This window comes from Sinocyclocheilus anshuiensis, unplaced genomic scaffold, assembly GCF_001515605.1.
Source record: "Sinocyclocheilus anshuiensis isolate Anshui unplaced genomic scaffold, SAMN03320099.WGS_v1.1 scaffold392, whole genome shotgun sequence".
NCBI classification, from domain to species: domain Eukaryota; kingdom Metazoa; phylum Chordata; class Actinopteri; order Cypriniformes; family Cyprinidae; genus Sinocyclocheilus; species Sinocyclocheilus anshuiensis.
In genome coordinates this window covers 1,436,027-1,452,390 of record NW_015557091.1, presented here as the reverse complement: position 1 = coordinate 1,452,390, position 16,364 = coordinate 1,436,027, and the positions used below count along the sequence as shown (strand labels likewise).

Below are 16,364 nucleotides of genomic sequence, written 5' to 3'. Positions count from 1 at the left end.
TGCACGTCAAATCGCAGGAGAAACATGATACAGTACAGTATTAGTTATTAGTCATTGATTAAAAAAAACTGATAATGAATGTTATAAGTGATGAGCTCAAATGATTGTCAGAAAATATGCTTCTTTTTTTTTTGTCACTTTTGTTATTTGCATTAATTCTCTGCTTCTACAAAAGCAATGGAAAAAGCTTGCCTGGTGAATATTCTCGAAAAATATGCTCAAAATTATCAATGGATGAATGAATGACTGAGTAAACTTAGTTTGTACAATAACACAATTCTGTTACCTCTTATTTAGAAACAGTATTTTAAATCCTGTGGATCCCAAACTTTTCAAACCACCTTCACTCTTTATATCTTACTAAATTATTAAACATGGTAAGGTAACTTAGCTTGAGACACAATCACATGTTACCGGTAGGCTAATTAAACAAATAAAGCAATTTACACTTACTGGAAGCGAAGATACTTACACATTTAAATTGTAGGCTAAATAAAAGCGATTATTGCTGCTTACCTTCACTTTAGGTCATCGATACTGGGACAGTTTTCCTCATAAATCATGCTCAGCATCCATTTGTGAGAGATAATTTCCAAATCCATATTTCCACCTCTTTGTATCTCTTCGGGCTTTCTCACTTTTGAGCAAATGCACGATTTTTGAGAGAGCCTTAATAACCGTATGTTCTGTCAGTACGCGGTATTTTTGAAACTGCGGTTAAATTTCACAGCGGAAGCATCTTTTATTTGTTTTTGTTTTTTTTGTTATCGCGAGATTAAATCTGCGCAGGCGATTACTTAAACAGCAGTAGTGTAATGTAAAATTTTATGTATGTCGGCGTGCTTCAGTTTGGGAACCATTGTAAAGTAAAGATAAATCAGGTCTAAATAACCACACAAACACAATTGTTAAGGATGTTAATAAGCCTATATCAAGTTTTTATTTTGAAAACCATTTAAACCAAATTCTGAAGTACATGTTAAAGATGTGTACAGTGTAAATATTTTTCATTTTGACTTTTAAATGTTTGCTTGCAATATAAAATTTGGAGTACCTTGCTATTTTTTTTGTCCAGATTTATATTTTCAAATTACATTCTGAATATGTGTCTGAATATGTTGATTTTTTTAATTGATTATCATCATCTGAGCAAATGTGATGATAAAGCCCATGCTGTCAAACATGATACTTAAACATTGTTGTGACCATAATTGATTGACACAGTACCTCTTTCTTCCTCTATCCTTGTGTCTCTGTCTGCCTCTAGCTTCATTACGTGTCCCAGGAGCTGACAGCGATGATGAAACAAAAACACCATCTCCATCTCCATATCATGGCCGATCACGCCCTCCATCTCTGATCACAGACTCATCATCCGAGTCAGATGAAGGAGATGCCAGGGGAGAGGTATTACAAATATCACACTCTCAGTGTCATCAACAAACTAATTTTATTATTATAACTAATGTAACTGTGTCAGATCTGTTGCTATCCTGTTCACTTAAGAATTTGAATACATTCATTTACCATTTATTGAAAAGAGGAAATAAAAATGGATGTGTAATGTTGGTATCATTATTCTGTAGTTCATATTATTTTTATGTGAGTTAAGCATAATATTCAGTTCACAGAAGAATATTTGAAAGCAGAATCTAGAGCGTTCTCATATTCTCAAGGGTGAAGAGGGCAAGTCACATTTTCAAATGCTCTGTTATCTCAATGCATCTGTGCAGATGTTTGATATCTACGTTGTGACTGCTGACTACAACCCCATGGGGGTCAGTAAAGATGCCATCGCTCTGAAAGAGGGCCAGTATGTGGAGGTTCTGGACTCTGCCCATCCACTTAAATGGCTTGTCCGCACCAAGCCCACCAAATCCAACCCATCTCGCCAGGGATGGGTCTCACCTGCGTATCTCGACAAAAGACTGAAGGTCAGTTTAGGTTCATTCAAAATGGATAACTGGTCACCTAGTGGTGAAATATTGATTTTAAATTTTGACATTAGGGTTAAAATGCACAAAATGTAATGATAGCTTTTTATAGGGTTGTGTGTCTTATAATTTCTTACTAATGAGGGAATGGTTGTGTTGTAGCTGTCTGCAGACATAGCAGACCTCCCAGAGACCACTAGAGAAGAAGTCACAGAGACAGAGTACAAGAAGAAACTCTGGTAAATTTGGATACATTAAGTGAAGTGCAATGTGCATTTTAAATCGTACCTCTTTAGTAATTCTACCTTGGCCTCATATGTATCTAGTCAACTTGTCCAAGAGCTGATCAGCACAGAAACTGAGTTTCTGAAGGAGATGGAGTTCTTCACGTCACACCATCTGAAGCGTGTGGAGGAGGAGAGCACACCACCTGAAATCGCCACCCAGAAGGAAACCATCTTCCGTAATATCAATGATTTGAAATCCTTCCACAGCAGGTACAGAGTTCAGACAGTCAGATATTATGGTTAATTCTACAACTCTGCATCTACAATTTTCCTTTTTAAGGAATATGTAAAGAATTGTTTTCATTTATATGCTAGTCTTGGCATACAGATGTGACAACAGGGAAATGCATAATGAAGTTGACTGTTTTCCAGCTCTTTGCTGCCTGGTCTGCGTGATTGTGACACAGATGATGACACTGCCATGCATTTCCTGAGAAACTCTGAAGGGTTTGAGAAATATCTGCAGTACTTCATTGGACAATTGCAAGCTGAGTCCGCCATCAGTGAGAAAAAAGTGCACCAGTATTTCAAGGTGTGTTTACAAATTATTGACAGCATAGTGATGGATTTCTGGGGGCATAAAAACTGGATTAGAAATGTGATTTTTTTTCTTTGTCTGTAAAAATAATGTGGTATTCCGAAGACACAGAACATGTTTTATGTAATTTTTCATTAGGATTATACAGTATCAGAGTTGGCAAATGTTGACCCCTCAGAAGGTCCAGTGCTAAGCATCAATGCTTACCTTCAGAGACCACCGGAGAGAATTCAGAAGTACAGGGCTTTACTGAAGGTAATAAATACTTAAATACCACAATACTCATTTTCAAGGTCCAGGTGAAGGCAATCTCCACTTTCAAAATGCTAAATATTTATATAAATATGTGCTTAGAAATTGTGTTATGTATTATGTGATATATCTCTTCACTAACATTTGATAGTGACAAACACATCATCCATATTTCCCATGATTTTACTCTAGGAATTGATCCGGAATAAAGCGAGGAACGGTCAGAACTGCTGTTTGTTGGAGCAGGCCTATGCCATGGTGTCGTCCCTCTCCCAGCGCTCAGAAAACACACACCATGTATCCCTCATAGAGAACTACCCCGCCAATCTGGAGGCGCTGGGAGAACCTATTAGACAGGTACAATCCCTAAACTCAAATGTCGCCATTTAAGGTACTGGATAATTGCTTTGTGATCAAGTGTTCTTACATGTTTCACCTACTTGTAGTACATTTTAAAACTTTTCAAATCAAAGTGTAAAAAAAAGTTCTGGATTTTTCTACAGGGGCCCTTCACTGTTTGGGAAGGAGCTCCTGGAATTCGAACATCTTCCAGAGGTCACCACCGCCACGTCTTCCTCTTCAAAAACCATGTGGTCATCTGCAAACAGAAAAGAGACACTAATACAGACACCCAAGCATATGTGTTCAAGAATATGATGAAGGTTGGAGCTTTGCAGAAGCTTTTAAATGACTTTTTAAATGAAATTAAGGGATGCACATATTTAACACAATATTTACTAAGGCCAATGCTGATATTCAAAAGCCAAATAATTAAAAACCAAATACTGTCCAAATTTTTGTCTTTAGCTCACAAACATTGACGTGAACGAGACCGTTGAGGGTGATGAGAGAGCATTTGAGATCTGGCATGAGCGCGAGGACTCCGTGAGAAAATACACGTTGCAGGCGCGGACTGTTATCATCAAGAACTCATGGCTCCGCGACCTCCGTGACCTTCAGCAGCGCTACAGCATGCCAGCCTGGAGTAAGTTGCCAACATTAGCATGATAAATACATTGCTCACATAGACATATTTTTGTAGGCCAACTCAGAAGTTAGCTTCAGCCTGCTTCCTGCCAGAAAACCCAATAAGGTTTTGTCATTGGCTTATTGGATTATTACAGAAAATAAGCTCTGGGACCAGTGAAAGTTTATGATTTGTACATGCTTTGATAATCTTCACAAATGAATACAGCCTTTTGAAGCCTAATACAGTTGCCAAAAGTAAAAAGCTAAAGTTATGCTATAAACAAACAACACCACGTCAACACCTCTAAGCTTCTAACAACTCTTTAAACTTTATTTAAAATCTTCATGTTGGAAAGTTTGAGTTAGAATAGTTTGCAAGAGCACAATTATAAACACGACGAAGCTGTAAAAGCGAACTACTGAGAAGATGAGTTTACCTGTTCAGTTTGATTACATTTTACGTTGTAGAATAAAACTTGAAAATATCTTGATCTCATGTTAACACCAGATCTTATTTCAGGTGCTTAGCCAAAAACAGTTATGCTAACTTGTTTATGCATTTTGGCATACAAAAATATATCATCCCTGCAGCAAGTTGCAAAAAGAGAAAACACAAAAACAATAAAAATAACGGAGTGTCTTTTTACACTAAGTGCAAATAGCCCACCTTGTTGGCAGAGGCTATTTAAACTAGCTCCACCCACAAACATGTGATAGGGATGGTCAACACTATAAAAGACGGCCGGCAATCGACAGCTTCAGTGACGTAGATGGTAAAGCACGTATCGTAGTCTTTTTGACGCGATCGACCCGGGTTCGAATCCGCCTTTTACCGAACTTTTTTTCTCCCTTTTCAAATCTCATATCACATCGGAAAAGCATTTATTTTCAATAAAAAATTAAGGAAATAATCAAAAAGTTGAAAAAAAGTATCAGGTAGGGTAGGTGTAGGGGGAGGGCTTTATTGTCCCAATAAGGTGGCATCCATTTAATAATTTGAATTAAAATTATAATTTACACTCAATACGTTATTACTGCATACTGTTTTATAATGTACTATAATACTGAGGTGCAGATAATTGCAATAAAATAAAAAATAGTGGGGAAGTCGTGGCCTAATGGTTAGAGAGTCAGACTTGTAACCCAAAGGATGCGGGTTCAAATCTCGTACTGGCAGGGATTGTAGGTGTGGGGAGTGAATGTACAGTGCTCTCTCCCACCTTCAATACCACGACTGAGGTGCCCTTGAGCAAGGCACCGAACCCCCAACTGCTCCCCGGGCGCCGCAGCAAAAATGGCTGCCCACTGCTCCGGGTGTGTGTTCACGGTGTGTGTGTGTGTGTGTGTTCACTGCTGTGTGTGTGCACTTTGGATTTGTTAAATGCAGAGCACTAATTCCAAGTATGGGTCACCATACTTGGCCACATGTCACGTCACTTTCATAAGTAGTATAAATAGCAGAAAATCCTGCTATTTTAACTTCGTCTAAATAGAATCTATCGCTATCTGCACTTAGTGTAAGTAGCATATTGTTAAAAATACTGCTATTTTCACTTCGTCTAAATAGAATCCATTGCTATTTGCACAGTGTAAATAGCATCTATCGCTAAGAAAATATGCTATTTTCACTTGGTGTAAGTAGCATCTATCGCTATTTACACTTAGTGCAAATAGCCGCTGCCTAAAAATAAACCCTAGTCCTAATATTTAGCATTTTACTTGTTATTACAGGCTCTCCAGATTTTGACGCAGTGTTGACAGACTGCACAGCGGAGCTCGGACAGACGGTAAAGCTCGCCTGCAAGGTCACTGGTGCCCCCAAACCACAGGTCACCTGGTACAAAGGTAAAGAACCAAATCTCGGGTGTTTCCCCTCTTGATGACTTCTTAGAAGTTAAGTAATTCATCCATCTGATTCACAAACAGACGGGCATGCCGTGGAAGCGGATCCTCATCACATCATCATTGAGGACCCAGACGGCTCTTGCACACTGATTTTGGACAACATGACGGCAGACGACTCAGGCCAGTACATGTGCTTTGCCACCAGCTCTGCGGGCAACGCCAGCACACTAGGCAAAATCACTGTGCAGGGTGAGTGAGCAACCTGATGTATCCAACTTAGTAAAGCGGGTTTCACTCCATCTCCATTGTGAAAAGATTTTAATCATAATTATTTCATTTTATAATAATTTAATAATTTAATGTAACATTTAATTTAATTAAACATTTTAATATAATTAAATTTATTAAAGTTTACATTTCGTTTAAATATGCTGTTGTTTGATAAGTTTAAATTCCAGCTCATTTTTATTCCTTTTGCAGTACCTCCACGTTTTGTGAATAAGATCCGGAACTCCACACTTTATCCAGGAGAAGATGCTCAGTTCACCTGCACCATCCAGAGCGCTCCAAGTCCCAAGATAAGGTAGTTACTTCATTTACACTATCATTTATGTTATTTCCATGTTTAAATATTGAGTCAAAATGACCCAGAAGATCTGGTTGATTCATATAATAATATTCAAATCAAGCCGTTCCATAAATAACTTCCAAAAACCCAACACAGCTTTCCTTGTGTTATCTGTTTCACTGACAAAATGAATTGAGTTAGTATTAAACTATGCCATTTCCCTGGACAGATGGTTTAAGGATAGTAAACTACTGACAGACCTGGAGAAGTTTCAGACATACAGTGAACCGCGCAGTGGAGTGTTGGTTCTAGTTATCAAGAACCCTGGAGAGCGAGACCTTGGACACTATGAGTGTGAGGTATGGAGATTCTTTCTTTAGTCCTTTCAGTTCTTACTTTACGCCAACCCTGAGGAAATAAGTCAGTGATCATCATATTCTCCATTTGCAGCTGTCAAACCATCTGGGCAGTGCCAGGTGTGCGGCACAGCTGATCACTCCTGCTGTGGCAATGGCGCGAGAACGTAGAGCAGATCAGGCCATCAGTATAGAAGGTAAAAGAGACGCCTGTCGACACATGTGCCACCCAGTTAAAAAACATTCCCATCTGTTATGACTTTACTTCTTGAAAACTCAAAACGGATTTAAAAAAGGGACACATCCTGATACAATATTTATTGGTTTTAATAAAGGGTCTACAAGACTATACTATGCAAGATGGTTTTAGAAATGATCAGGTCCAGAAAAAAAAGTGTATTTTTTAATATACATTCTCTTATATTTAAAATGTGGAAATATAGAAATGAGACAACTGATTGAATGTATTTTTCATATTTCAGCATTATGTTTGTACGTCAAATTCATTGACAAGCAATGAATTAACTGAAATTTGATAACTGAAAATAAATTTGATGTTTTAAAAAAAAAAATGTTTTACAATTTTTACAATTTTTTATTTTTTCCCCAACTAGTAACGGAACAAGAGACGAAAATGCCGAAGAAAACCATAATTATGTAAGTCTCATATACACACACATAAGCACAAATTGAATACACTACTGTTCAAAAATTTATAATTTTATTCAGTAAGGACACATTACATTGATCAAAAGTGACAGTAATGCCGAGTTCACACTGCACGATTTTAGCCCAATTTTTCACTCGCCGACAGGTTTTGCAAAATCGCCGACAAATGCCTGAAATCGGAGGGAAATCGGCGCTCGTTCACGCGAGTGACAATCACGCAGTGTGAATTATCAAAGACGCGATCTGAGGGAATCGCCGACGCCCGTGAAAGATCCATCGTGCAATGTGAACACAGCAGCAACTGAATGCTACCCCAGATAGTCACGCAGTGTGAAAACAACAGCGATCCGACGAGTTTGAAAATCGTGCAGTGTGAACTCGGCATAAGTCACACACTGTTACACAATATATTTTAATTAAATGCTGTTGTTTTGAACTTTCTATTCATCACAGAATCCTAAAAAAATATTTCTTAAAAAGCAAATCAGCATATTAGGATGATTTCTGAAGGATCATGTGACACTGAAGACTGGAGTAATGATGCTGAAAATTCAGCTTTCCATTACATGAATACATTAAATATTAAAATACACAGAAAGCCATTTAATTTAATCAGTGTTTCTCAGTATCATTGTTTTTACTGTATTTTTGATCAAATAAATGCAGCCTTGGTGAACATAAAAGACTTCTTTCAAAAACACTATAAAAATCTTACCAACCTGAAGCTGATGTGCTTTTAATGTGCTTTTCCCACTTCTAGTGAGGAGACCATCACCACAGTGGTGAAGAACACCCGTATGAAACGGCATGCATCGCCACATCCATCGCCCATGGGAGCTCACCACTCAGAGACGTCCACACCCGAACCGCCCAGACAGAGACGAACCCTGGCCAGGAAGACTGTACCGACACTGTATGTTCCAGAGACGGAGGGTGCCACAGCCAGGAACCCAAGATGGGTAGAAGTCGAAGAGATAATAGAGTATAAAGTGAACAAATCACCCAAGTTACCAAGACGAATAGGCGTTTCTCCCAGCAAGCTGTCACCACCTGGCAATCCAAACACTAATAACTCCAACAACAAGTTAGTAGAAGAGGCAATGGGTGCCGCAATGGCTCTGCAAGCTTCTTCTGGTACGGATGAAGAGGAAACTGCACAGAATGTGTCTGAAGTACCTTCAGGGATCGACAATATGGCAACATTAGAAATTAGTGAGCCGTGTGTCTCTGATGAAGATGATGAAGGAACTATTGTCGTGGAGCCTGAAGATGACGAACTTGATGCTCGAGATTGCAAAATGCTGACTGATGGGAATCGAGTTCTTACTCTTGAAGATCTCGAGGACTACGTCCCTCAGGCAGGTGAAACGTTCGGCAGCAGTACAGACCATCACATCCCTGTTGAGAAGCCAAGTGAGATCTCGGTGTTGCAGAGAGAAATTAACGAGCCTGTCGTTGGCAAACCCATTGTGTTGAACGTGGTACGTCCACCGGCAAAACCTCGCATGGGATTCTTTGGCTCCTTCAAGGAAAACATTTCCAGCATGTTTAGTCCAGGTTCATCAGCGGGCGGCAGCTCTCAGGCAAGGCGAGAGAAGACCATACCCATTCATGTGACGGGAGAACCTTCATCCAACTATTCACACCATACCAGTAGCTTTGCGAGGCTTGAAGTCCAGCCGACGTACTGCTCCGAGGTCCAAAGAGGAAAGGAGGGAGGTCTGCAGAGCTTCAAAACGCAGGTTTCTGCACAAACCTGCAACTACACGCCCACCGGACAAGTCACTCTTCAGATCAGCAAGAAGAAGCCATTTGAGCAGTAATCGCGAGGAAACCACTCAGGATAGATGCTTGTTTCCAGCATGCAAAATCAGGACATACACATAGGCCTAGTCTTAAATGGGAACGCTTCTGTAAAATCTTGCAATCTAGGAGTGTAATTCAATCGTAAAGCTTCTGCTAACAGCAGATCATTCCATGTTGAGGCAAAAGATTCACTTGCCAAACTCCTTTATATCCTACTGTACCTAATGAAGACTTTCTAATTACTAGAGTTCCTGTGAGCAAATGTACAGCTGTGCTTCAGAACGGCAAGTCTGACACAACATGAATCCTGGTCCTGGAGAACCAACGTCCTTCAGAGATGATCTTCAACCAGCTCCAACAGTTGCCTGGAAGTTTCCAGTAAGTCTGAAGACCTGCTGAAGATTAGGTGGTTCCGATGTGTTTAATTAGTGTTGTAGGTAAACTCTGCAGGACAGTGGCTCTTCGGGAACAGGTTTGGACACCTTTGGTCTAGTCCCTTGGTCTAAAGCAGAGGTTCTCAACTCTGGCCCTCGAGGTCCACTTTTAGCTCCAACCTTGATCAAACTCAATTTTCTGTAACTTTCTAATAATCCTGAATACCTTTATTAGCTTGTTCAGGTGTGTTTGATTAGGGTTGGACCTAAACTCTCCCCTTGTCCAAATACCCACACTTGCGGTCTTGGCCACTTGAGAGCGCGTGCGCGCGACAGGAAGTAAGTGTGCAAGTCTGTCCCATGTCTTCAAAATGCCAAAGTGCAGTGCCCTTAACGCACACTAAACCCACACTATCTCGAATACCGCTCCAGAGCGCTATTCAAGGCTTAGTGTATCCCATCATGCATCATGTTCTGGAAATAAATCGTGAGACTTTTTGCCGAGATCTCGCGAGAGGTCACGGAAACATTTCCAATGTAAGTTAAATATTAATATAATAATTAGATATTACAAATAATTTGGTAAAAAAACAGTGTTTTTACTTTTACTGGTGCAAAGATGAGTTGTGGTGATATTTATTTTGTACAACATTTGCAACTGCTTTTTATCATTTAATTAGAAGCACCACAAATTAAAATGATGTCATGTTATAGGGACTACTGAACGGACATTTAGAAGTTGATTTTAAAATGCAAAGTATTTAAAATTAAAATAAAGCTATGTAAACACTTGCATTTTTACAACACTACAAGTGTGTCCCATCAGGTAATGAAAAGTTCGACACACACTTGTGGTCTTCATGCTCACTTGAACACTTGGGCCAAATACAGGAAATACGTCATATAAGTAGTCAAGTGGTCAAGTGCAAAGACCGCAAGCGTGGGTATTTGGACAAGGCTTCTGAAGGAAATTGGACCTACTGAGAATCCCTGTACTAAGAAATACTAAAAGAAAAAAGAGGGTATTTGTGTATGTCAAGAAATCCAAATTTGGACTCAAAAAATAAGATTTTATCTGAATGTAATTTATATGCTGTATGGAATTAATGTACCTAAGCAATACATATATATATTTGAGTGTTTTTCAACATCTAAAAAGCCAAACCAACTTTTTGTCAAGTTGACTGCATATGCTGTTCTTTGGTGTAATGCACTGTGGCTTGTTGAATCAGAGGTCTATGTTAATGTATCAGAAATCTTGAATATGTCATCCTGCACTGAAGACTATTCAATGTGGTCAGCATTTTAGTGTTGCAATGTGAATGTATGGGGTTTTGTAGACTGACAAAGCAACTTAAGAACTTGACTTAAGAACCATAAAAAAAAAAATTTATTTAATGACTTTAGAAGATTTATTTTAAAAAGTATTTCTTGTGCAACATGACTTTAAGCACATAGTATTTACAGATTTAAAAAGTTTTGCAATTTACTGGAGTAATACTAATATATATATATTAAATGTGTTTGAACTTTAAATACAAATACAAATTTTGTGTCAACCAAAATTTGCATGTGTAACAATTTGTATTGTTTTGGTGGATCACATGGTTTGAAAAGTTTTGGTAAAAGCAAAATAAATTAGGACTGCCAAGGGTGTTCAGCAGACATTTTGAATAAATATAAAAACGTCTTGAAGTTCTACTTTACAAAATAAGAGTATATTTGGATGTGTGTATTATAAATCAGACTTCTGTCTAATTATAAACTGATATCACATAACATTGATATTAAAGAAATGATAGTTAAAAAAAAAACTTTCAGTCTGTATGGTGTATGGTGTAAATCGTCGGACACGCAGTTGCTTTCAATATTGCACTCTCATTTATTCATTTCACTCTAGACATGCTTACCTATGTGTGCAAGTACACATCTTCACTGTATACATACTAAAGTATGTATACGCCAACACACACATAATTAAACATGTAGAATTGTACGTATATATTTATATAGACCTATAAATTTACATGTACGCACATTTATAAAAGAGTGCACACAATGCACTTTTGCGCACACACACATACACCCACACACAACACAAATGTCATGCGTCTGTGGCTCAATGTTTGTCTCCTGTACGTGAACACGCACGCACTCACAGACACAAACGTGGATATATTTCTCAGACATACTTCATATCCAAAAAGGTCTTTGAAAACAACACCAGGTTGTGATTTTGGACACTTCAACTTTTTTTTTTTTAAAGCTGAGACTTGAAATTAAATGGAAAACAAAAACCAGAAGAAAGGCATGGTGCTGTTTCGTCCGATCATAACCGCAGGTAAGGGGGTCAATTTGCATAATGTATACAGGTTAAGATTTTTCTTTCCTATATATTTTTTTTTTATAAAGAACTTTTTCTCTTTTTATATAAACAAAGCAGAAAAACAAACAAGTAACCGAAAAAGAAACTAAACTCTACAGAGTAGGTCCCCATCCACAGTCCCTTCTGCCGACAGGGGTGACATCAAGCTGTACAGCGCAGTCAAAAACATATGTATCAGCTTCATTTACAGGTACAGCCATAATCAAGGCACAAAGATCTACAAGTAGATTTTTTACTCTCTTTCAATAAAGTTGTACAAAATAATATAACATTTTATAGTCTGTACAGGAAAGAAAAAAAAATCACCCTTGCACAGTCTGTACAAGTTAAGAAACTAAAAGAAGAAATGGGGCGATTCTTTTCGCAGATGTTTTGTCATCATGTTCCCAAAACCAAACCGAGGCTTCAGCAATGTTCCCGTATCCCCTCCTCCTCCTCATTTCAAAGGCTCCGCCTCTTCACAGAGCCCCTCCTCCTCATTTCAACAGCTCCGCCTCTTTCACATAAAAGGGGCGGGGTCACTCCCGCCATCCTCTGACCTGTCCACAGCCTTAAGTGGGACAGAAATTCATGATGTGATGCTACATTGTGTGTCCATCTTTGTAAAGAAAAACGTCAGTCAAAACCTGATGGAAAAGTGCATTACTTCACTTCACATTCCCAGTGTTCGACAACCCCCGGCCCGCCGCCCCGTCCCCGCTTCTGTCCGCGAGCGATCTTCAGTGTTCGGAAAAAAGAAAGAGCAGCAGAGAGCCCTGTAGGCCAGAAGATCAAGGTTCGAGGTGCGAGACTAGGACTCCTGGAGGTCACAAGGTGATGCGTTCTTCATAATCTGGCAGGCGTATACATATATACACGATGATATTTTTTATTTGAATAAAAAATAAGGAGGTAGCCAGAGGCTTCATGGAATGGCAAAAATAAAGGCGATCCAAATAAAAACGTGGGGGGGAAAAGTCCCCGAATCATGAGTTAAAATAAAACGCCTAAAAACCGAAGGGTGGTGCGCCAAACATCAGTAGTATATTTGTCTGCGGTTTCGGCCTCGTGAGTTATGAGGTGGAGACACATTCATAAAGAGCCGAAGTGAGATCACAAATATTCGTACTGCTGCAGGTGCATTATCTGGATGATGTCTCGGCAGTCGTTGAAGACCCGGCGGATGTTTTCCGTGTCCACTGCACATGTGAAATGGGGGTAACAGTAGTGACGGCCGTCTCCGCTTTCTGTACTGATCCTCTGCAAAAAGACGGTGAAAATTAGGGATTTCAAATGATTACAACCATTTTTTGATGAATAATTACATTTTGTAGTTAAAATTCATTTAAGAAACATAAATATATATCTTAAACGGATTCTTCTGGAAATGTGCTATAAGACTGAAGGAAAAAAAAAAAAAGGTATGCCTTTTTTTAAAGGCTAAACAAGGTTTAAATTACAGTGTCTTGAAGAAAACAACCAGCCAATATTCCACCGAATCTCCAGGGAAATTATATTTTGTGCGTCTTTAAAGTCTGAATTGAGTGTAATAGTTGAATAAAGTCGTTATTTTTGTTTTCTTTGCGCTCAAAAAGTATTCTCGTAGCCTCATAAAAATCACTGGGCCTTGAACGTGGTAGTTCCCTTGCTGTCTATGCAGGGTCAGAAAACTCTCGGATTTCATCAAAAATATCTTAATTTGTGTTCCGAAGATGAACGAAGGCCTTAATGGGTTTGGAACGACATGAGGGTGAGTAATTAATGACAGAATTTAAATTTTTGGGTGAACTATCCCTTTAATACTGAAAATGAAGTACATGGTAAATATTTATTCTTTAGAGAGCCACAGGATGGCACCAATTATTGGTTTACTTATTTAAATAGAGAGTAAATGTTGGTCAATATCTAGTCTACAAATTACCCATCAACAGGGTTTTCCTCCATGTTTCATAAGAGAAAATGAAAAGTACAACAAAATGAAGCAGTCTAAAATCTGACTGCAATAGTTGCTGTGTTTAATCTGTGTATTTCAAAAAGACAATACTAACCAAAAACTCGTCACGAATGAAATACTTGGCTCTCGTCACTCTGGGGTCTTCACCGGGTTCAGGAGTAACTGAAAGATAGAAAAGGCTCGACAGATTAACATACAGGGAAGCTGACACTGACCTGCACATGAATCCAGTTCACAAAACTAAATGATCCTGGATTTGACCAATCTGAATCTCCGGTTCAACTCAACAACTCAAACAGATCCACTGCACAAGTCATATGGACTACTTTTATGACACATTTATTGAGCTTGTGCACCTTTTTTATGACAGAACTTTCATATTTCCTTTAGCTGAAAAACAGATCATGTTAATTATTTATCAACGAACAACTAAAACTTTACGACTACAGTATTTGAGAACTACTGGGTCTTGGTCGGTGTGTGTCTGGGTGAAAAGCCTAACCTTTATCAGGTAAGGTGTAAGAAGCATATTCAGGGAAATAATCTTCAATTTTGGATTTCCCAGCTAATACTTTCTCTGCCAGCATGTCTTGTTTGTTTAGGAACAATATGACAGAAATTGTCCGTAACCATCTGTGAAAAGAAGAAATAAAGACACGACAGAGACGGGGGTCAGTAAAGCTTGCACTTACACTCAAAAACAAGTTATATGTTATGAATAAGAAAATAAAGGCATCACCTGTTGTTCCAGATACTGTGAAAAAGAGCAAGTGCTTCCCGTAGTCTGTTTGTGTTGTTGTCTTCCCTTAAGACCATGTTATAGCTGCTGCTCGCTACCACAAAGATGATCGCTGTGACGTCTGCAAATCAGCACCACATATGTGGAATCAGTGTGTTTTCTTGTTTTCTGATATGTTCTTAAAGGGATAGTTTACCCAAAAATGTATTCACCCTAATGTCGTTTCTTTCTTCTTCACAAAATAAGATATTCTGAAGAATGTTCGTAACCAAACAGTTGACGGTAGCCACTGACTTCCATAGTATGGAAAAAGATATTATGGAAGTCAATGGCTACCGGTAACTGTTGAGTTACTCACATTCTTCGAAATATCTTCTTTTGTGCTCAGCAGAAGAAACTCGCACAGGTTTGGAATGACATGAGGCTGAGTAAATGATGACACAAATTTCAGTTTTGGGTGAACTGTCACTTTAAAGTATATGAGATGCAATTGTTAAAGACCACACATCAAACTTGTTTAACATGCATGCGTCTCACAAGGATTCATTCACACACTCAATTTACCATTAAAACACTGAATCCATTTTCTCCTTTCGTCTCTCTGACCTCCCACATCAAACATACTGAAAGAGAAGAACAGAGACATGAGACTGTAGGATGTGAAATGTGTCCCTCTAGTGGACACATGAAGACATGACACGACACTTACAAACACAGGAGCACATCTGCTGTGGCATTTAACAATTTAACAATAAACTTTATTATCCAAAATGAGTCTGACATCAGTGCACTGAACTGTAAAGTTAAAGTTTATTCAACTTTAATTAAATTCAATTCTATAAGACAACGCTTGAATGCTGCTGCCTGAACAAGAGACCTCCTTACTGAAGTGAAAGTGTTGACTGGGGGTGGTCTTGTTCGAAAGCGGGCCTCTAGACGTACACTCGTTTCATGTTCGAGAGGGTTCCTCGAGCTGAAGGGATCCCCAGAATTTGGTGTGGATTCGCCGCGCCGTTATGGAGATATGGCCATTCAAAGTTTTAACGGTTTTCCATAGACTTAAGCTTTAAAGCGTTTCATCCAGGTCGCCAGAAGCAAAATATGGAGCGTGTTCTGCTGGACAAACTAAGTAATTACAACATTTCAAGCATTTTATCTGTGTTATATGTTCTGTAAAAAAAAATTCATATCGGCGGCATATTAGCCGATACCGATATATCGGCGACAGGCTCATATTGGCTGATAATATCGGCAAAACGATATATCGGTTGGGCTCTAATAAAAAGGCACACATTTTCCATCTAAATTTCACAAAAAGAGGAAACCAAAGATGCCTAGCAGTACACACATCACGTGAATTATATTATTGCTATTTGCAATTGTTCAATTTGATAATAATAATAATTTCATAATTTTTCATTTATGATACAGCTTGTTGTACCTGTGATTGTTGATCAGTTAGTACACTGTAAGAAAAATATCTAGAAAAATGGAAAAGGTAGGCTTCTAGTAATTTTCCAAGACATTATCCGTTATCCATTATCCTTTGTAACCCTTTAACCCGAAACACAAAATACAATGCGTAATTTAAAATGCAGGTAAAAATCTGTGAATTCTTTTCTTAGAGTGTATCATACTGACTACTAATACACTGCTTAAAACTAGGGTTGGGTATCGTTTGAATTTTATCGATTCCGATTCTGCTTAT

General features: G+C 38.5%; 2 protein-coding genes across 3 annotated transcripts in view; one reads left to right on the top strand and one right to left on the bottom strand.

Moving 5' to 3' along the window:
- Nucleotides 1-10,028, top strand: part of LOC107677163 (obscurin-like) — a 45,122-nt gene extending 35,094 nt beyond the window's left edge. Inside the window, exons 58-73 of the mRNA XM_016471948.1 lie at nucleotides 1,268-1,407; nucleotides 1,734-1,934; nucleotides 2,097-2,173; nucleotides 2,261-2,431; nucleotides 2,594-2,753; nucleotides 2,898-3,014; nucleotides 3,204-3,368; nucleotides 3,515-3,673; nucleotides 3,819-3,996; nucleotides 5,712-5,825; nucleotides 5,907-6,074; nucleotides 6,306-6,408; nucleotides 6,623-6,752; nucleotides 6,844-6,946; nucleotides 7,364-7,406; nucleotides 8,179-10,028. Coding sequence (XP_016327434.1) covers nucleotides 1,268-1,407; nucleotides 1,734-1,934; nucleotides 2,097-2,173; nucleotides 2,261-2,431; nucleotides 2,594-2,753; nucleotides 2,898-3,014; nucleotides 3,204-3,368; nucleotides 3,515-3,673; nucleotides 3,819-3,996; nucleotides 5,712-5,825; nucleotides 5,907-6,074; nucleotides 6,306-6,408; nucleotides 6,623-6,752; nucleotides 6,844-6,946; nucleotides 7,364-7,406; nucleotides 8,179-9,241 — 3,092 coding nt within the window. The 3' untranslated portion in view covers nucleotides 9,242-10,028. The remainder of the gene's footprint in view (nucleotides 1-1,267; nucleotides 1,408-1,733; nucleotides 1,935-2,096; nucleotides 2,174-2,260; nucleotides 2,432-2,593; nucleotides 2,754-2,897; nucleotides 3,015-3,203; nucleotides 3,369-3,514; nucleotides 3,674-3,818; nucleotides 3,997-5,711; nucleotides 5,826-5,906; nucleotides 6,075-6,305; nucleotides 6,409-6,622; nucleotides 6,753-6,843; nucleotides 6,947-7,363; nucleotides 7,407-8,178) is intronic.
- Nucleotides 10,029-10,501: 473 nt separating this feature from the next.
- LOC107677176 (guanine nucleotide-binding protein G(olf) subunit alpha-like) overlaps nucleotides 10,502-16,364 on the bottom strand; it is a 31,091-nt gene continuing 25,228 nt past the window's right edge. For both annotated transcript variants that reach the window (XM_016471973.1, XM_016471974.1), the window contains exons 8-12: nucleotides 15,221-15,279; nucleotides 14,657-14,777; nucleotides 14,420-14,550; nucleotides 14,012-14,079; nucleotides 10,502-13,223 (exon numbers count right to left, since the gene is read on the bottom strand). In XM_016471973.1, coding sequence (XP_016327459.1) covers nucleotides 13,077-13,223; nucleotides 14,012-14,079; nucleotides 14,420-14,550; nucleotides 14,657-14,777; nucleotides 15,221-15,279 — 526 coding nt within the window. In that variant the 3' untranslated portion in view covers nucleotides 10,502-13,076. The remainder of the gene's footprint in view (nucleotides 13,224-14,011; nucleotides 14,080-14,419; nucleotides 14,551-14,656; nucleotides 14,778-15,220; nucleotides 15,280-16,364) is intronic.